At 53.9% G+C, this 20,233-nt stretch overlaps 2 protein-coding genes across 8 annotated transcripts in view; both read left to right on the top strand.

Moving 5' to 3' along the window:
* SSH2 (slingshot protein phosphatase 2) overlaps positions 1–8,951 on the top strand; it is a 241,197-nt gene extending 232,246 nt beyond the window's left edge. For all 4 annotated transcript variants that reach the window (XM_026517772.4, XM_026517768.4, XM_026517771.4 and 1 more), the window contains one exon: positions 1,950–8,951. In XM_026517772.4, the coding sequence (XP_026373557.1) occupies positions 1,950–4,013 (2,064 nt within the window). In that variant the 3' untranslated portion in view covers positions 4,014–8,951. The remainder of the gene's footprint in view (positions 1–1,949) is intronic.
* Positions 8,952–12,207: 3,256 nt separating this feature from the next.
* Positions 12,208–20,231, top strand: CORO6 (coronin 6). 4 transcript variants are annotated; one of them, XM_026517766.4, is made up of 11 exons: positions 12,208–12,425; positions 13,534–13,794; positions 15,187–15,309; positions 15,770–15,899; positions 15,993–16,174; positions 17,354–17,473; positions 17,917–18,021; positions 18,111–18,256; positions 18,624–18,681; positions 18,791–19,021; positions 19,116–20,231. In XM_026517766.4, exons 2-11 carry the CDS (start codon positions 13,597–13,599, stop codon positions 19,236–19,238), a joined length of 1,416 nt encoding a protein of 471 aa, XP_026373551.1. In that variant the 5' UTR covers positions 12,208–12,425; positions 13,534–13,596; the 3' UTR covers positions 19,239–20,231. The 4 variants fall into 4 exon arrangements, with proteins under 4 accessions (XP_026373551.1, XP_044246668.1, XP_044246667.1 ...); XM_044390733.3 differs by having other exon boundaries at positions 12,211–12,425; positions 13,595–13,794; XM_044390732.3 differs by lacking the exon at positions 12,208–12,425 and adding an exon at positions 12,684–12,755.
* The last annotated feature ends 2 nt before the right edge of the window (positions 20,232–20,233 follow it).

The following is a 20,233-nucleotide window of genomic DNA, read 5'->3' as shown; positions in this document are numbered from 1 at the left end:
GTGTATCATCAATTCTAAGACTCACTCTTATTCTCATTTTGACACTTCTGAAATTGGGATGCATCTTAAAAACAATGGTATCTTATATCAGTGTAATACAGTAGTTGGGAAGTAAATGGTGACAGTAAATGGATACCAAACTTCACTTAATGATTTCAGTGGCGGTGACAACATTTTTGACATTTCGTGATATCTGTCTGCTTAAACATACCACCTTGTCCATGACTTACCTTGTCTCTCTCTTTACCCCAGGGCAGTCATTGCCTCTGCTTCTGTCTTCTCTCCCCAAAGGTTATGCCTCTGCTTCATTTTTACTGGGAAATCAGAGTGCTTGAGCTCACCTTTGGACCAGTGGGTATAGCAGCTCTGACAGAAATAGCTTTTCTGCAAAGTCCCTTGTCATATGAGCATTCTCTCCACAGCCTGTGCACACACTGGGCCTGCTGTGGCTTCTCTCCCAGTCTTGGCTCGTTTACCTCTGCCTGATGTCCCAGCAGATTTCTCCCAAAGGTGTAACTGACCTTGTTGGCTTGTACTACCTCTGACTTTCTTTTGAAGGAGAAAGACCAGAACAATTCCTAGGGAGATATTATATTTTGAAGGCTTACAAAAATGTTAAAGTAGGGAAACCTGGGTGACTCAGTGCATTAAGTGTCTGCCTTCCACTCAGGTCATAATCCCAGGGTCCTGGGATCAAGTCCCTCATCGGGCTCCCTGCTCATCGGGGATTTTGCTTCTCCGTCTTCCTCTGCCCCTCCCCTCTGCTCGTGCTCTCTCTCTCTCTCAAAATAAATAAAATATAAATAAAAAATAAAATATTAAAGTAGATTGATGGTTATCACAATGCCACTTTAAGAGATGTGCAACAGCCATTTTCAGATTTTGAAATCCTTATCTTTTTTTTTTTAACAATAGGACTTGATTTTATATTGGCTAATTTTCTTTTGCCTCGTTGTAAATCCATCTAGGAATTTGTAACTGGTAGAACAGTAATATGTCAGAAAGTCGCAGTTTCTAAGTTTGCTTAGGCATGTGGCTCCGTAAGCCAAGTAAACCTTTCCCAGAAGGAGCCATGTGAAACTTGGAAATTGTGTGATCAGGTACAGAGTGCCCTCACATGCTGGAATGCTACTGCCAAGAGATGCCAAGAGTGGGAGGGTAAGGATGAAAGTTGGCAGACAGAGGAGAGAAGAGAGTAGTGAGTCTCCAAATCAGACATCAGATGATAACCTCATTCATCTTGCCCTAACACTGGGCATAGATAAGGTGGCCACGGAGCCTTGAATGGAACTCTTCCCCTTGAACTAGGTTAGAATCAAACTGGAAGTTGATAGGCCAGAGAAGAAAAATCTCATCTACCCCAGTATGGCCTAAATCCTGAAGGCTGGTGGTCTTAGGAAAGTAAGGATTGGGGCACCTGGGTGGGTCAGTCGGTTAAGTGTCTGCCTTTGGCTCAGGGCATGACCTCAGGGTCCTGGGATCAAGCCCCGCATCAGGCTCCCTGCTCAGCTAGAAGTCTGCTTCTCCCTTTGCCCCTCCCCCTCCCCCTGCTCCTGTGCTCGCTCGTGCTCTCTCTCTCAAATAAAATCTTCAAAAAAAATGAAAGGATTATAGGCACCTCCTCCAAGGCTATCCGCTATTCATTTTTGGAGCAAGATACTGGGTTAGAATTCTGTTTGAGTAAACACAACAAAAGTTTAGTAGACAATGATATAAGCTGTAACAAATTTTGTATCTCTTCCTTTGATGAATCTGTTTTTTTTTTTCTCCTTGTATGACAAAACAGATGGCCAAAGGACAGTCCCATGCAGAGGACAGTCCCAGGCACTCCATGATTTGTGTCCTCATTGCCGAAAGGTTCTCCCGGATTAGAAGATTAGTAAGCAAAACATCTGGCATTTTTAATTAGACTGTGGTTTGCCATAACCATCTCACTATTTTCTCCCTAGGCAATCTCAGAACTGGTCAGCCCAGACATCTTCGTGCAGTCTCACTCAGAAAATGCAGTTTCAGTCAAAGAAATCGTTACTGAGATTGAATCCATCAGTCAAGGAGTCGGACAGATTCAACTGAAAGGAGACGTCCTATCGAACCCATGCCATACACCAAAGAAGCACACCATCCATGAGCTACCCCTTGAGAGGGCCCAGGCCCTGGAGAACAAACCTGGAAATCTGGAGCAGAACGAGGGTTCCTACACAGCCCAGCCTGAACTAGCCAAAGACTCAGGGAAGTGGGACCTAGAAGGCTGCCTAACTACACACTCATCCACCACAGAGTTGGAAGAAGAGGAACCAGCTGAGGAGGAACAAGAGCTCTGGGGCCCAGGAATGCACCCAGGTGCCAAGTGGTGCCCTGGGTCCGTGAGGCGAGCCACCTTGGAGTTTGAAGAGCGCTTGCGACAGGAGCAAGAGCACCATGGTGCTGCCCCTGGTTGTACCTCATTGTCCGTTCGTAAGAATTCCAAGAATGATTCTTCTGTGGCAGACCTAGCACCAAAAGGGAAGAGTGATGAAGCTACCCTTGAACATTCTTTTGTCCCCAAGGAACCAGAGATTAATAAGAGCAAAGGGAAGTGCAGTGGGTCTGAAGCTGGCTCACTACTCCATTCTGAGCAAGATGCCATTGTTCCAGCACGTGAGCTGCTGGAGTCTCAAGAGCACCCAGGGTCAGATACTAGAACAAAGCAGGAAGGAGTTCTGAAGGAGCAGAGGACTGTGGTTTCATGCCAGGGATCTGAGACACAGGCAGTCGCTCTTTCCCTTCCGAAGAAGGTAGAAATCATTGAGTATACCCACACAGTTACAACCCCTGATCACCCTGGGCCAGGGGGTGAAAGAGCCACCAGCAAAAAGATTGGGGAGCAAGGACTAAGAAAAGTGAAAGTGGAGGACTCCATCACTGTCCTCTGTGCACTGGATGAAAATCTGAACAGGACTCTGGGCCCCACCCAGGCTCCTCTGCACCCCAACGTGCTACCTCTGCCTCGTTCTTCCCCGCCTGAGCACGACAGTCCCACCGACCTGACCTCCACCCTGAGCAGCCCTGAAGCCTGGGACGACAGCCTGTCGACAGCCCTGGAGACAGGAGCGCCTTTTGTCAGTCACACAACCCATGTACCATCTGCCAACTTGGATTGCGCACATCCCCAGACCGTAGTTCACCTGGAAGGCGTCACAGAGCAAAGCAGCACCGCAGACAACAAGCCGTCCTCAGAGCAGGGCAGCTGGGAAGGAGGTCGTGAGGGCCCCCTTTCCAGCGGCAATGAAGTGCCATACAAGGACTCCCAGTTAACTAGTGAAGACCTAAGCCAACTCGGTGACAATATTGGGGAGTTACAAGAAAAACTGGACCCATTACCTGTAGCATGTCAACTTCCACATAGCTCTGGTAGTGACAGTATAAAGGGTCTCAGCCATAGCCCCAGTGTGGTGAAGGAGCGCACTAAAGAAATCGAGTCCCGAGCGATTTGCCAGGGAGGGCTCACCAAACCATCCCAAATGAGGCATTCAGCTTCCCTCGCCAAGTTAGGTTACTTGGACCTCTGTAAAGACTGTTTATCGGAGAGAGAGCCTGTCTCCTCTGATCCCCCTCATCTCAAACTGCTTCAGCCCTTCATCAGAACGGACTCAGGCATGCATGCCATGGAGGCCCAGGAGCCCTCAGAAAACCCAGATGCCCCCCAGAACCTAGAGCCCACCAAGTATTTTATAGAGCAACTGAAAACAACAGAGTGTATCGCGCAGAGCAAGCCAGTGGAGAAGCCCATCGTACAGTATGCCAAAGAATTTGGTCACAGTCCGCAGTGTTTGCTCCCCAGGGCAGGACCCGAATTGACTAGTTCTGAAGGAGGCCTTCCTTTGCTACAACCCCAGGGAGCGCAGTGTGCAGGCCCAGCTCCAGGGCTGGCTGTGGCGCCCCGTCAGCAGCACGGCAGAACTCACCCCCTTAGGAGACTGAAAAAAGCAAATGATAAAAAACGGACAACCAACCCCTTCTATAATACCATGTGATTCTGAGCCCACACATGTGACTTTCTAAAAGAAATGTTTGTAAAAGGGGGCGGGTGTAATATGTAAGGAACATGCACTTTATGGGTTAATTTTATAATATTTTGGTCATTTTACTGTTCCTGGCGCATGCAGGGTTTGGGTTTTGTTTTGTTTTGTTTTTCTCTGTGTATGTGTGTGAGAGAGAGAGGGATTGACTTGGCCAGCAAGACCATTTTAGCATTTTTTATTTTTAGAAAATTCAAACCTCAAAAAATAATCATTTTCAAAGAGCACCTTTATCAAAGGCAAATTGCTGTTTTTCAATCAGCTCCCACCTGCTCCTCGTTTTGCCCTCTGAGAAAAAGCGTGCTTGCTTGAGGAAGGAAGCAGATGGGGAGGGTGGGGGTGAAGCTAGAGATCGGAAGCGCTCCCCTGGGCCTGTGTGATGATGGTTTGGGCTTCAGACCTGATGCATGGGATTGCGTGTTCTCAGCCTCGGGCCCCAGCCCACTGCGAGTTCCCCAAGTGGGCAGTTCTGCTTTGCTTTCAAGGGGGGGGGGGTCTTCCAGAAGCCACTTCTTCTGGATTCCTGAATATATCATTACCGAAAGGCATGATAATGGCTGGCTTTGTAAACTTACCAAGCAAATATTTTTCCCCCCAGGCACATAATTTTTCAATTAAAAGTGGACCCCAAATGGAATCTGAGGGATCCTGTGTAGAGGAACGCATCGGAGGCGGCGGCGGCTGCAATGACCCGGTCTCTTCCGGGTCAGCGGGCTCCGCATAGGCGGTCGCCTGGCCCTGCCTGCCGGGCAGTGTGCTCCGCAGCATCCTTTCAACTAAGCAGAGTAGGGACACGTTTGAAAAACAGCAATTGAAAGTCAGTGTGTTCTTGTAAAATGAAGCCGTACGTAGGGTTTTAACACTTCCATTACTTGAATAATTCTGTGGGCCTTCTGAGTTTAATGGCCATATTTTTTTCCAATTTACTTTCCTCCCTCATGCTGTTTCTCCCAGTGCTGCCCTTTTATTAAAATTTCATAGGTGATATTTGAATTGTTACATGACCTACGTATAACCTCCATTGAACGCAGAGTTTTCTTATCGATGTTATCACTGTTAACACTTGACATGTTTTTTTTTTCTTTTCCTGGAAGATTTGTCACTTCTCTAGTTTATACACAGTATTTATGTACATAATGTCACTTTCTTACAGTGTTTTGTTGATGTCGTAGGATCTTTTTTATTTAATCTTTTTAAGAAGGAGTAAAGCTGCAACTGGAGAAAACACACAGACGCCACAGAAACAAAACTGATGGGTGTTGGTAGGAATCTGTGGAGTATATTGATGGTGGTTTTAATTGTTTAAATGGAGACTTCTGATTGCCAGCTCCTGCCAAATTATGTGTTAGTAACTTCCTCCTCAGAGAAACCCCTGAAGGCTCCCATTAGATCCCAGTTTGACTGAAAGCCGATTTCTCTTTGAGACTGAAATCCCAGAGCGTGTTGTTTGCCAGGAGCTGAGCCACCGCCAGGGAGTGTATGTGAGCTTTACTGCCGCCCAGGGTGCAAGCTTCTAATGGATTGGGCTGAAAGGGTGTGGGGAGGCCCCGGCCAAGGGGGCACCCACTATGACTCCATTTAGGGTGCTGCTGCTTTGCTGCTATTGTGGAGATCCTTAACCCGGGAGCATTTGCCATAAACAAGCCTATTTGGCTGCTTACAGAAAACATTTAGCCTGGAATGAAACACCTTCTGCGGCTCATCAAAACTGAAGAGGTTTGCAGATGCGCTTCCTGTTTGCTTTGGTTGATGCCCACATTGCTGAGACATTGACCAAGTGCAGACCTGGGCTTTGCTTTTTGGCTCATCACAGCACTGAGAGGAAAAGACAGAAGCCCAGACTGTCGAGGGGATGTCAGAGGCCAGCGTTGGGTGGGGGCAGATGGTGGGGTGACCCCAGGAGAGAGAAAAGGTGGACCGAGGCCATTCATAGGTGCTCCAGGGGAGCTGTGAGTCCAGTTGCTGTGTGGCCGCTGTGATTGGGTCTCAGATCGCTGCCAGGAGGTGGACTGGACAGAAACCTCCTGCTCTAAGTGGCTCTGTGATGTAGTAATTATATGTCCCTGTGCTGTCCTGGAACAGTTTCTTTAAATGTTCAGATGTGTCCTCCACACGGCTCTGTGGCTCCCGGGTGTTGAACGTGTTGTCAAGTGTTTTTGTTAGGTGGTGTGTACCAGCGTGAGGAGGCTTGCAGGACAGGGTTAAGAATTTCCAGGGCTCGTCCATCTCAGCCGCCCTGTCTTGCCGAGGTCGTTCCGCCACCACCCATATGATAGGGAAAGGACAGGAAGTTGTGGCAGGGTGGGGAGAGAAGGATTTGCAGGAGGTGAAGAGAATGGTGTCCCCTCATTAACCCTTTGAAATGGTGGCATCCCTCACATTAAGAAGGACAAGCAGCATCGACAGTATGGCACTGTTCTCTCTTCTCCCTGCAGCTGTGGCTAATGCTCACTATCCCTGCATTAAGTAGCAACGGAGATGGGGAGGAGATTCCTCTAATGCTGTGAAGAAAACTTTTTTTTTAAAGGAAAAAGAAATAGTCTTGCTCTGCCTTCCCTTTTTTAAATTACATTCTTGGTTATCATTTAATTTACCTGCCTCAGTGAACATCCTCCGTTCGGGGTCTTGTAATTCCTGCCACGGGGTTGTGCCAGCCCTCTCAGACCCCCACAACTGAGTGTTCTTGTGTTATTTGCATAGCTGAGCGATGTCCAGGGGAAGTACATGATGAGCCATCAAGAACTCCTCAGACTTTGTTGTCCTCAGACTTTTTGATAATCTCGGATGGCCTGTTTCCCTTTTCTGTTCATGGAAAACTCAGACCCGGAACAGCAGGTCTGGTACGTTGGCAGAGATGAGTAGGAAAAGTCTTAACATCTTGCTCAGTGCCTCTCTTTATTTTGAAAATCACCATAGTCTGACTCTCAGTTACTCTGGAGGGGAGAGAGAGAGAGAGAGAGAGAGAAAGAGCGAGTGTGTGTGTGTGTGTGTGTGTGTGTGCGCGTGTGTGCGCATGTGCAAAAATATTTTGAAAAGTAACATTTTGGTGCATGGGGTAGAAGCCCCAGGAGCACGCACCTTTTGAGCTGTAATCTGGAGGGTTACCTGGTCAGTAGGAAGGAGAGAAACTTCAACCTTTCCTTGATTTTAGAAACACTTAGGGGGGCATATACGATAGTAGACCCGTAGTACTGTGCGGTTATAACAGTCATCTCTCCTCATTTTGGTTGCCTTTTAGAGTCTTAATGTTTGGGATCATTCTTAGCACCCCCGGCTCTTTATCTAGCATTTTCCTGGTTCTGTATGTTTATCCCAACTCGTCCTCATTTGGGGAACCACTAGAGCCCCAAGGACAGCCGTCTTGCTCAAGGGCCCCAGACAGATACTTTTGGATAGACCTGAAGTTTCTCAAACATCGCAGCTCACAAAAATCTTCACCTGTTCCATCTGAGGATTTCAGTTCTAAAGTGATCTAGGCATGTTTGGTAGAGATGTTTTTGTGGGAGTTTTCTTTTAAGAAAGAAAGCATCATGCAAAGAGGGTCACTTTTAAGGGCATTTAAAAATTTTTAAAGCCATTCTTTGGCTCTCTTTGACAACTACTTGTGGATACTTTGTTTACATTGTGATAATTAAAATATGCATCCTCTTGACAGCCACTCAGTCCCCTCCTCCAGGCGCCCAGCCCCGGCTGTCCTGTGAGTCCTCACGCAGAGCAAGGCCATGGTGGTCAGGCCTTACTCACGGGGAACTGGGGAGGACCGGAGCTGACTTCCACCTGTGCGCTGCACTCCCGCTCAACACTCTGTGTGGAAATAGCCCTTTCCTCAGTCAGTGATGGTGTGTCTTACAGTGATGGTTATAATGGTGAATGGCTAGTGTCATTTTTGTCTAAGTTTGTTTTGCTTTTTGATGGTAGATGAAATGTTAGCTCTTTCAGCACCAATCCAACTTGAAGGTATCTTGGACTTTGTTTTCCCTTCCAAACTAAAAGATCAAGGCATGTATTAGGCATAAATGTATTTGCTGCCTCAACTCATCTGACACCCATGTTAGGAAAAAACCTGCCACCAAAGCGGGAAGCTGCACACTCCTAACCCCTGTCCCAGGGCTTTGGGGTCCCTTGCTGCCATGGAGAGCTATTGCAAGGTGCTTGTGTACTTTTCCAGCCTGGAAGTGGAGGCTGACTGGGCCTGGCTCCTGCTATGAAGAGAAAACCAGCCTCATTTTCTCAGTGCCCCGGAGATCTAGGACAGGACTTCTAAACTGGAATCATCCCTCATTGGCTTGAAGATGCCTCAAAGGGTATATGACTAGTGCTGCCATCTGGGTCCTCACAGCGACACTGGTGGTAGTATCCTCTGTGCACATGCAGAACTAATACCCAGGGCTTAATTCAAGCTGATGACCCAATCTGGAAACTGGGTAACTGGCCCTGAAATGATTCTCAGTCAACAGGCCCACAGGGAATTGTTTGGTTTTGGGGGGGATTTTTTTTTTAGGGGGGGTTGCCTGGCATAGCTTAAGGTGCCTTTTTTTTCTTTCTACTTTATTTTGTAGGACTTGTTCTAAATGTAGAAAACAAGTCCAAAAGACTCTCCCACTGACTGTTACCTTTGCCCCAGGCCAGTCCAAACTTTTATGCTCACATTTTATTAAATAAAGCAGGTGCTCCCTGGAATCTCTGGGACCTTTTTGAGGCATTTGAAGCAGAATATAAAGAGTGGTCTCATCTCCTTCCTTAATCTTCCTGGTGGTTGGGATGTTCCACTTGTATCATAGATTTTTTTTATTACTGATGTGCTCTGCTGTTTTTAAATGTGAACTTGTGCGAAAATGTGCAGATTCAATGTTCTTGTTACAGATTAAATAAATTTTTATTTTGAAGATGAAACGTGTATTTGATCAAGTCCAAAAAGGGGGGGGGGAGGCGGTGCTAGAGAAGGTGGAGGGATTGGAAGAGATCACTGGTGAGCAGCGGGGAACATGGAGCAGTTCTCCTTGATCTCCATCACGCACATCCTTAAGAGCTGAGCTGGGTGGGGGGGGGAGATATAGCTTTCTACCTCCCAAAAAATAAAGACTGGATGGGAAATAGAATCACCAAAGATTATTTCAGACTTTGTGGCTCCAATCAAGTGACCAAGCTGGGAACTTGCCTGGTCAAAGAGGCTCTTGCCAAAGCCACCACCTGAATGTTAGGAGAATGAATAAGCAAAGGGACCAAAATTCCTCTGCCACTTGCAGTACACAGTGACTGCTCTGGGACAGCTGCTGTGACCCGCCCCGGCAGGGACTAGATTTCTTGGGTGGCTGACCTCTCTGGACATTAGTGAGATAGAGCTCACAGACTTTCAGCACAAGCCACCTCAGCTCACAGAGTGATTTCTAGAAATGGGGCATGACTTTCTAAAGAAGTAAAAGCTTTTCACCCTCTCCTGCCATTAGAAGAGAAGAACTGGATAATGATGGAAGAAGGGAGATGGGTCAACAGGCAGTTCTCCAAAACAGGCCGGGTGTGGGAGGGAGCGGTTCTCCACTTCTCCCACTCCTCCACAGACACATCACGAGCTATGTAGCGGTACCATTCATACAAGGCATCACTATTATCTAGGGAAACCTCAGTTTCCAAGAGCTGACAAACGTACTGACGTTACTAGAGAAAATAATACTGCCTTGAACTAAAGTCGGCATTCTGAATTGTCCAAACCAAGTAGGAGGGGCACATCACTGGTCTCTAGCCAGAGTGCCAGAGTGCGTGACGGTGAAAGCAAGGTCATTCCACAAAGTTTTCTAGGGGTGCCTGGAGTCACTGACCTGTCTAGATAAGCTCAGTCTTTATAGCCAAAGCAAATCATGTCTAAGTTGCCAGACCACCTCTTCCAGAAAATGACTTTATGAAAGATGAAATCCATGCCTGTCTTCTACAGATTGTAGTTTAGAGCCCAGCTAATAGTTCAAATGGTTAACCACAGAGGAAAGCACCAAGCCCAAGTGGCTTCTTCCCCTGATTAGTTCTTTATGCCTTGCCTCTGCCCGCCCACTCTCTGCCAAGCTTTGGCAGCCAGAAGAAAGCCCAGAGGGCAGGGCTGAGGCACGCCTGGTCCAAGTGATACCTGCGAGTCCCTGCTCCTGTACCTGGAGAGCACCCCTCTTTTCAGGTGATAGAACTGAAGGCGGGGTGGATTAGAGGATTCCACTTCCTAGTCTCAGAATCTTGCCTCTAGAACGGAGTGCTCTTTAAAGAGGAGGAAAGGAAAGGGGAAAGAAAAGGTCATTTCAAGGTAGGAGGTGGCCTGGTGGTGCAGGGTTGGAAAGAACCTGACCCAGCCTTCTTCATTGTACAGCTCTGAGAACTGCAAAACTGGGGTGATTGAGCCAGGGCTGGAACTCCAATTTTCTAATTAATCCAAGCATCCTTTTCTTTGTGCCGCAAGAAGTAACTCTAGTATCAGCATTTATGAGATAAGGTGGCACTATCCTTCAAGAGGAAGCAGAAATGCATGGTCCCGAAAAGCATGGACCCAGATGTCAGACCACTGGATAAAAGTCTCAGCTCCACCAACTACCAGTTGAGTGATGGGTAAGCTACTTAATCTCTTTGTACCTTAGTCTCCTCACCTATAAAATAGGAATAATAAGAGTAGCTATCACAGAAGGCTGTTTCAGCATGGAATTAATATCTAAAGCCCTTAGAACGGTGTCTGGCACACAATAACTGTGACCTATTGTTATTAAGGAGCAACTGAGTCACCCAGGTCTTTCCCTCCTAATCATGTGCCTGGAATCTTTAGGTAAAAGGAAGACTCATCTACCCTTATGGCTCTCCTTGCCATGAAGTATTTCCGGAGCACCTACAAGTTTCTGATTCTGTTCTCCCACAAGCCAATGGATACTTGGACTCTTCCTGAGAAGGAGCCTTGGGTGGGCCTTTGGGGTTCCCCACCACCTTCCCTCCTCTGTACTCCCAGTGCTAATCTCTGCCCTCCGGAAGGCTGTTCCATCGATTCCCAGGTGTTCCCTGAAGAATAGGAGGTAATAGCTGGCTTCATGCTGCCTCCAGGGCCTTATGATCCAAAGCAAGAAATCCAGGCAGTGGGTGGGAGCTGGATGTCCAACAGCTTCAGGGACTAGTTGTTCTTCACGGGCTGTATTTTGATCGCGTTTGTTTTTATTTCCTCCTTAACCTTGATCAATACTCAGATCCGTGTTTGGGGGGGGGGGAGGTGCTGGAACTTCCCTGGAACACAGTTGAGCACCATTAAGCAAGTCCCAGAAGAATTAGGAGTTAGGCTGGGCATCTAAAATTTGATTGCTGGGGCACCTGGATGGCTCAGTTGGTTAAGCATCTGACTTCAGCTCAGGTCATGATCTCCGGGTCCTGGGATGGAGCCCTGCAACCGCTCTCGACGGGGAGTCGGCTTGTCCCTCTCCCTCTCTGTCTCTTCCTGCCCCATGCTTGCGTTCTCTCTCAAATAAATACTTTTTTAAAAATAAATTTAAAAAATAAAATTTGATTGCCAAAGGCCTGTGGCGGCAGCTTCTCCTTGAACCTCGTGTTCCCACGGGGTCAGGGTGGATTCACTTCCCCACCGAGTCTTTAGGCTACTTTCTGCCCTGCTCCATGGAATCCGCTCTACCGGGTGAAACGCCTAGTTACAAGTGCCGTTTTAGGTTCTCAAGTGGTCGTAGAGCTATTAATAACAATAACAGTGACATTCACAGCCCTTGTCGGGTACCCTCGAGCTGCGTTGGGCGAGCCCAGGCCCTCATCCAAGGGCTGGGAAGACTCCCTCAAAGCATCTTCAGGGACCTCTCCCCAGGAGGGTCTGGACGTGCAGTCCCACAGCCACAGCCGGGGCCCGCCAGCCGGGACAGGCTAAATTGGGAGTGCGATTGCAGCAGGAATGTGGCGCGAAGGCACCTGATCTTGCGCGGCTGCCGGCTCTCCCGGCCCGCGCCCAGCCCCGTCTGGGAACCTGGGTCTGCCCAGCCCACCCGGGAGGCACGGAGGGCGGGTACACACTCAATTACTTTTGACAGTTCTCTGAGCCCTGCAGGCTGGCGACGCGGAGTCCGCGGCGCTCGACTTTCCCGCCGCTGGAGGGGCGGGGCAGTTGCGGCCCCGCCCCCGCCATAGGCCCCGCCTCCGCAGGTTGATGGCAGCGGCAGCTGGGACTGCAGCGACGCCGGGCCCCGGAGAGCCGCAAGCAGCGGCCCGACGCGCAGAGGAACACCCGGGCCCCAGACGCCGCGGACACCCGGAGAGGCAGTTCCGGCACCCTGACTCCCTCGGCCCCCAGCGCACCCCTAGCCCCCTCTGCAGAGGAGTCGCAGCGTGAGCGCCCCTCGGCCCACTCAGGACCAGGTACCCCCCCATCCCACGCCGCCACCGCAGCCACCGCAGCGGGCGGGGTCACTAGAGGGGGCAGAGATCTGCACCCCCTCCCCCGCGCCGCCAAATTCGGTCCCGGGCGGGGCTGGCTTGGTGTCTATATTTGGCCGGACAGCGGCCAGCGCGCCTGCACGGCACCGACACCTCGCCTCCTACGAACGCAGAGTCGGGGCAGGAGGCCGGAGGAGGGTGCGGGGAGGCCCGGGCCTCAGGCCTGGGGCCGCAGAAGCGGCGTGAAGGGCACAGGGATGCCCGGAGCTGGGGAGGGGCAGGAGTCAGCGGATGGGGCTTTGGAAAAGCTCGGTGAGTCCCTTGGGGAAGAGCATAGCACAGACCCTGGCTAAGAAAAGGCACTTCACCCTCCCCACTCCTGCAAATCTGGCACTGGCACGGAGGTTGAGGACTCCACCCGAGGAGAGTTCAGCAAGAGAGAGGACCCAAAGGAGAAGCGGGGCGGAAGTATGGTAGGCAAAAGCCAGACCACGGTTAGGACCTCTTGGAGAAGCCAGCGAAGAGAGGAGTGGAAAAAGGAGAGATCCACCTTACACTGTGTCCCCCAACAGGATGGGAGGAAATTGATGAAAACAGTAGCAGGAAAGACTGGGGTTAGCTGTCAGGAAGAATTCCCCCTTGGCAAAATTTTAGAAAAAAGACAAAAGTCCATCTGTCCGAACTATGTTAGAGATGCAGAGTTCAGGATCTTGGGGGGCTGCAGTCTTAGCCCCATAGCCGGCCTTGAGCCAAGATCCCAGGAGGCCTCTGATTCTGGACAAGGTGCCGCCGGGAGATAAACCGTTTCCTGAAGAGATGCTCATCCAAGGCTGGCAGCAGGAGGGCTGTCTGGCATGGAGGCTCCTCCCAGAACCACTTCAACTTCCAGGAAGCTTTCAGGCCCAAAGTCCACTGTCCCCTGCCTGGGTCTCAAAGGAGAAATCAGGCCCCAAATCCTAACCCCTTGAATTAAGCAGCACTTTATAGGTGGCAAAGACCTGGAAGAAAGCTCCATGTTCTAGGACCTGACTCGTAGCCAGATAACCCATCTCACTTGCCGCCCCCTCCCTGCTCTTCCTCCCTCCCACAGCTCACAGGACTAAGGACCAAAGGCGTTCCCTGGCCCTGAGATCCTCCATTTCTACCCACAGCCATGAGCCGGCGTGTGGTCCGGCAGAGCAAGTTCCGCCATGTGTTTGGGCAGGCGGCAAAGGCTGACCAGTCCTACGAGGACATCCGTGTGTCCAAGGTCACATGGGACAGCTCCTTCTGTGCCGTCAACCCCAAATTCCTGGCCATTATCGTGGAGGCTGGAGGTGGAGGTGCCTTCATTGTCCTGCCTCTGGCCAAGGTGAGGGATGAGGGGAAGAAAGCAGGTGGGAAGACACTGGCTGTGGCCCCTGGGGTCCCCTCCTTCAGTCAGGAGGGCAGTTTCTGTTCACTGGCTGCTCCCTGTTCCCCAAGCCCTTGGGGACCAACTCGAGGCTCCCTCACCCTGTCCAGAACAGCAGCAGCACAGAGATCTGCACCCACACATAGCCCGTCCCCTCCTCCAAGCAGCACCCTGTCTCCAGCAGGGACCAGAAGGATGTTATGGAGATAGTTGGGAAGCAGTGGAGCCAGGGCCTGACTCAGATTCTGTTCCTAGCTCTCTTAATGCCACACCCCTCATGATCTTTCTCCCCCAGTGCACAGTGACCATTTGATTAAATCACACCCCAGAGCAGCACACTGAGGACAGAGTCAAGCTCTTTCCAGAGTCCTGGTCACCTCCCCACTATGGTTCTTACAGGAGCTAGAATGAGAACAAAGGGCAGGGGGACATCACACATAAGGCCAGAGCCCTCCCTACCCCAGGGATGGGGGCAGGCAATTACCACCCCCTTTGCTGAGTAACCTCAAGCCCCTTGGAAATCTCCACCCCCAGGATGGCCACCCCAAGTCATGACCTTGATCTGGCCCCTACACCTTGTTAAGGGAGACCCCACAGGTGGCAGGGTCAGGAAGAGGCCTGACAATAGCCAGTGACTCATTCCGGGACAATGCAGACATCATCCAAGGACACCATCCCCGGGGCTCAGATTTCAGCCGGAGCCACCTCCTTCACCCAGTACTGCCATTCCAGTGCCACACGGCCACCCCTCTCCCCTACTGCCCAGTCTAGGCTGATGCCAGCCCCTGCAAAGGTCTCAGAGCCCCCATAAAAAGCCCATAAAGACCAAAAGTAGATGAGGCCCAGCTCAGGTTGGGGGACAGCAGGCACCAGGAGAGTCTGCCGCTGGTGGCTCCAAGGTCAAGCCAGTGACAAGGGGGGTGATCTACCAAGGGTGGCTAGGAAAGGGCTGTTGGCCTCTGCATTGCATGTCATCTCACCTTGACCTCTTCTACCAGCGGCTTCCTACAGACATTCTAGCTGGGGGGACAGGACCAACAACAACCCCTCCAAGCAGGTGTTTTTGCAAGAGCGCTGGGCTGAGAGTCCAGGTCTTGGCTCCACCGCTATCTTGCTGTGTGTCCTTGGCTATGTCACTACCTCTCTGTGTCTGATTCCCTGATATGAAATGGCTTCACCTCCGTCCGCCTCCAGTGGAGTACAGGAATAGTTGGATGGGGTTGGAGGTGCAGAAAGGGGTTTAAAAAGAGAAAACAGGTGATAGAGTATTGAGATGTAAACGGGTCCACGGCCCACCCCCAAAAAGCACACAGGAAAGTGACCCCAGAGCTCCCTCTCTGACCCCTCCAGACAGGACGAGTGGATAAGAACTACCCACTGGTCACTGGGCACACTGCTCCTGTGCTGGACATCGACTGGTGCCCACACAATGACAACGTCATTGCCAGTGCCTCAGACGACACCACGGTCATGGTAGGAACCAGGTGGATGCTGTGGGGCAGCGGGGCAGGGGAAGTTGGGGGGGGCTGCCTCACCTGCGCTAGGGAAGGTGGTAAAAGAGGGCCCTGCCCTGCCCAGCCCAGCTCCCCGGCTATATTTAGCCACATGCCCACCCCCTCCCAGGATGCACTTCTTAGGACTAATTATAGCCATGGCCAACTTGAGGCCTGAAGAGCAAGGGGCAGTGCTCTGAAGTCTCCGGGCTGGGGTGTATAGAGAGGTCCCTGGAGAGCTGACAGTGCCCCCTCCTGGCTCCCAGCTGCTTCTGTCCTGGGCAGGCATCATTACATCTTGCCCTGCATTTGACCCTTACCACTCAAGAGAGCCAGTAGGGGTGGAGGTGGGGGGTGGGGGGAGGGCAAAGTTGGGGAGGAGTAGAGGGAGGAAGCCGACTCCTCATCCCAATCACCCTATGCCTTTGCCTCCCTCCCAGGTATGGCAGATTCCAGACTATACCCCTATGCGCAACATTACGGAACCCATCATTACACTTGAGGGCCACTCCAAACGTGTGGGCATCCTCTCCTGGCACCCCACTGCCCGGAATGTCCTGCTCAGTGCAGGTCTGGGGGCCTAGGGAGGGGTCCCTACTGTAGATGGGGTGGGGGGCTGGCAAAGGCAGGACCCAAGTGACGGTGACTGGCTGCTCTGGGCAGGTGGTGACAATGTGATCATCATCTGGAACGTGGGCACTGGGGAGGTGCTCCTGAGTCTAGACGACGTGCACCCAGACGTCATCCACAGCGTGTGCTGGAACAGCAACGGCAGCCTGCTAGCCACCACCTGCAAGGACAAGACCCTGCGCATTATCGACCCCCGCAAGGGCCAGGTGGTGGCGGTGAGTGCTTGGCTTGGCCATTCCCCAGCCCCTACCCCAGGGACCAACCGTCAGGCCCCTGTACCCTTAATCCTCCGAGTCCCTAGCCCCAGCTCTCGCTCCTCCACCCCCACCCGAGGCAATCCCCCCTCCCAGTGTCTGCAACCACGGCTCCCAGCCCGAATTAAGGCCACAACCCACAGTCTTCTGCCCCGCTCCTGTTCCGTCCGTTCCCCGCATCTCAGAAGCTCAGAGCCGTGCTCTTCGAGTTGTAATTGAGCAGGGGAGACGCTGCAAGCTCTGTCCTTCCACCAGAACCTGCATGACACCTCCCGGACCCCTCTCCTCTCGGCCGGCACCCAACGCCATCTTCCAGGGTCTGGGGCCCGACCCGGGCTCTCCGGCAGGCCCCTTTCTGCCCGAGTCGACCCGCTGGGCGAGGGGGACAGGCGGCAAGCCTCGCGCCTCGCGCCTCGTTAGCCCTAGCTCGGTGCGCTGGGAGGGCGGCGGCACCGGCCTCAGCAGCCTCCCTCTGACGCGGGGCGCGGAGGCGCGGGCACGTGCATGTAGGCGCCGAGTGCGCGCGGCGGGCGCGGCCCGGGCGGGGGGGGGCCGGCGGGCGCTCTAACCCACTAACCCCGCGAGCAGGAGCGAGCCCGGCCTCACGAGGGCGCCCGCCCGCTGCGGGCCGTCTTCACTGCGGACGGGAAGCTGCTCAGCACCGGCTTCAGCAGGATGAGTGAGCGGCAACTCGCGCTCTGGGACCCGGTAGGCCAGGCCGCGCGGGGTGCGCGCGCTCGCTCGTTCGCTGGGCCCGCCCAGAGCGCCCTCCTAGGCCGTGGCCGGCGCCCGAGAAGGCGGAAGCGGAGCGGGGAGCTCCTGGCTGGGAGAAGCCTCGCTGCGACCCCGGGCAGCCGGCCGACTTCGCCTGCTCTGGGGATCAGCCTCTGAGGGCGCTTAAGGGCCCGGGACCCGCCGAGAGGCGCGCGCCTCCCGCTCTCTCCGGGCCCAGACGCTCTCCAGGCCGGGGGCCAGCCGGGGCCCCCCAGGAAGCTGAGTAGTTAGGCCCTCTTTTGTCTCCGACCCCCCGCCCCTCTCCCCGCCTCTCCCCCGCCAGTCAGCAAGCTGGTTGCTCGTCCCTCCAGGCTCCCTAGGGCAGGCAGCCGGGTGACGCCTTTCCCTGTCTCCCCCTCCCCCCAGGAGAGGTTTGCGGCCCACGAGGGAATGAGGCCCATGCGGGCGGTCTTCACGCGCCAGGGTCATATCTTCACCACGGGCTTCACCCGCATGAGCCAGCGAGAGCTGGGCCTGTGGGACCCGGTAACGCAGCTGGAAGCTTGGGGTGTGTGCCCCGGGGACTGGCATCACGGGAGAGGGGCCAGACGCCCCCCACCCGCAGGGCATGCCCACCTGGACTGGGCTGGAGGCTGCTGCCCCCTTTGCAGCGCCTGCCATCCCCACACCCACCCCTCTGCCCAGTTTTGCTGCGTCGCCTGAAGGAGCCCACGCGGGCACCCCCGCCTGGTGATGCCGAGTCCCTGGGGGTGGTTTGCGGTGACTGCATGCGGCGGCGCAGGGGCTATACGTGCGGGGCACTGGGAGTGAGTGATGTGTCCACGGGCGGGACCCGCAGCTCGGTTCCCCAGAGTTGCCTTGGGAAGCACGGGGTTTGGAGCGGGTAGGAAGTGTAAAGGGGCTTCAGGGGATCCAGCAGTGGCACGGTGGCCAGGACAGGGCTGGTCACGCCTCCTGTGCTCGGGCAGAACAACTTCGAGGAGCCAGTGGCACTGCAGGAGATGGACACAAGCAACGGGGTCCTTCTGCCCTTCTACGATCGCGACTCCAGCATCGTCTACCTATGCGGCAAGGTGCCTGGGGCCGGCAGGGGAGTACAGGCGCTGGAGAGAGATGTTGAGGGCCCTGCCTGGGAGCGTCTCTGAACCGATTGGTTTTGCAGGGCGACAGCAGCATTCGGTACTTTGAGATTACCGACGAACCACCTTTCGTGCATTACCTGAACACGTTCAGCAGCAAGGAGCCACAGAGGGGCATGGGTTTCATGCCCAAGCGGGGGCTGGACGTCAGCAAGTGTGAGATCGCCCGGTCAGCAGCCTTCACCCTTCTCGCTTGCACGTCTGTCCCCACTTGCCATCGGGAAAGACGCAGGGGCTTCTCCAATAGTGTCATCTTTGGGAAAGAGGGGGGGTATTTTGCCGGGGGGGGGGTGGAGGGTGTCAAACAGGCTTGTTTCGGTGACAGCCCCAGCGTTAACATTCTCTAAACTTCAGTTTCCTTATGTGTAAAATGATGACAGACACCCCATCAGAGATGTTTTATCAGCTGGACCAATAATGTGTTTTGAAGTGCAGTGCATGGTAGGCGGTCAGCAAGTGTTGGTCTCCAACCCATTGGTCCCTGGCAGAAAAGGGGGCGGGAGCCGGCCGGGGTGCTGACCCCCGCTCCCTTACAGGTTCTACAAGTTGCACGAAAGAAAATGTGAGCCGATCGTCATGACTGTGCCCCGCAAGGTGAGGGGGCGCGGAGAGGGGTTGGGCAGAGAGGGCTCCGAGGCGGAAGGGAACGGAGCAGGCCCGGCCCTCTGCTAACACTAGTCCTCCTGTCCCCCCACCCCCGCAGTCAGACCTGTTCCAGGACGACCTATACCCAGATACTCCCGGCCCCGAGCCGGCCCTAGAAGCGGACGAATGGCTATCTGGCCAGGACGCCGAACCCGTGCTCATCTCGCTGAGGGACGGTTACGTGCCTCCCAAGCACCGCGAGCTCCGGGTCACCAAGCGCAATATTCTGGACGTGCGCCCTCCAGCCGGCCCCCGCCGCAGCCAGTCGGCCAGCGACGCCCCCTTATCGGTAAGATCCGGCTCCGCTCCACCCCGGCCCAGTCTACCCATTCCCCTCCCGCCCCTTCCTGACACAGCCTCGTCTGTCCTCCGCGCCCCCGCAGCAGCGCACTCTGGAGACGCTGCTGGAGGAGATCAAGGCCCTCCGCGAGCAGGTGCAGGCCCAGGAGCAGCGCATCACGGCTCTGGAGAACATGCTGTGCGAGCTGGTGGACGGCACGGACTAGTGCGGCGCGCGGGGGGCAGCTCCGAGCCTGGGGGGCGAAGCCGGGCGGGGAGCAGGACTCGGCCCCGCCCCGGCTTTTGGTCCGGAACTCCGGACCCCGCCTCTCCGGGCTGGGGCTGGGGCCAGGGGCGGGACTGGGAAGGGAACTCCATCCCCTCGCGCGAGTCCTGGACAAACGGAGCGTCGCGGAGACTCGCGTCTGTCTGGCACCCGCCTGGCTACGTGCCTCGTCAGGGACTCAGCAGGAGCTGGCCTTGGGAGGCCCGGGGTGACGGGGACCTCAGCAATGGTGCTGCACGGCGAGGCGGCGTCCCTTCTGTCTCCCGCCCAGGGCAGGGGAAGTGCTTAGTATTAGCGCTATTCTTGGGGATAGCGGGGAGCTTGGGCTTTGACCTCAAAGGGGTGGCGATTCGACGGGGCTCGCCAGACCGATTGGGGAAAGTTGCAACGCTTCTCCCTCTAATCGGCTCACTTGATTCCACTACCCTAAGTGGTAAAACGGATGGGCGTCACCCCAATTCTACAGACATACACAACCCGTTGGCCGTAGAGCCGAACCCACCGGTTACACCCAGCAGTCTATGGCAGAGGGCTGTCTTCCTTCTTTTCACCCGCAGGGGAGAGGGCGGCTTCCTCACTGCACCCCCGCCGGAGAACTAATCAGAAAACTGGCATGGAAGCAGGTTCACACCCCTCTCCCCCCCGCAACTGCCCCCAGCCCTCTGCTGTGGCCTTGACTCTAGGCAGAAAACAAGACTTACCGAATGAAATATTTTACTAATGCTCATTCTGTGCCTCCTGCATGCGTGGGGGTGAGGGGCCAAGACCCCCGCCTCTGCAAATGCTGTACCCCTAGGCTTGCAGGGGTGCTGACAAATGCTCAGGACCCACCAGGCATTCTTTTACCTCAGAGCCCTCCCCACAATGAGGTTCACAAGGAGCCCCCAAACCCTCAGGTGGGCGTTCTTCCCCCAGTAAAGCCGGCTAGGAAAAGCG

The sequence above is a fragment of the Ursus arctos genome, unplaced genomic scaffold, assembly GCF_023065955.2.
Source record: "Ursus arctos isolate Adak ecotype North America unplaced genomic scaffold, UrsArc2.0 scaffold_24, whole genome shotgun sequence".
NCBI lineage: Eukaryota > Metazoa > Chordata > Mammalia > Carnivora > Ursidae > Ursus > Ursus arctos.
This window is presented reverse-complemented; position numbering and strand designations above follow the sequence as displayed.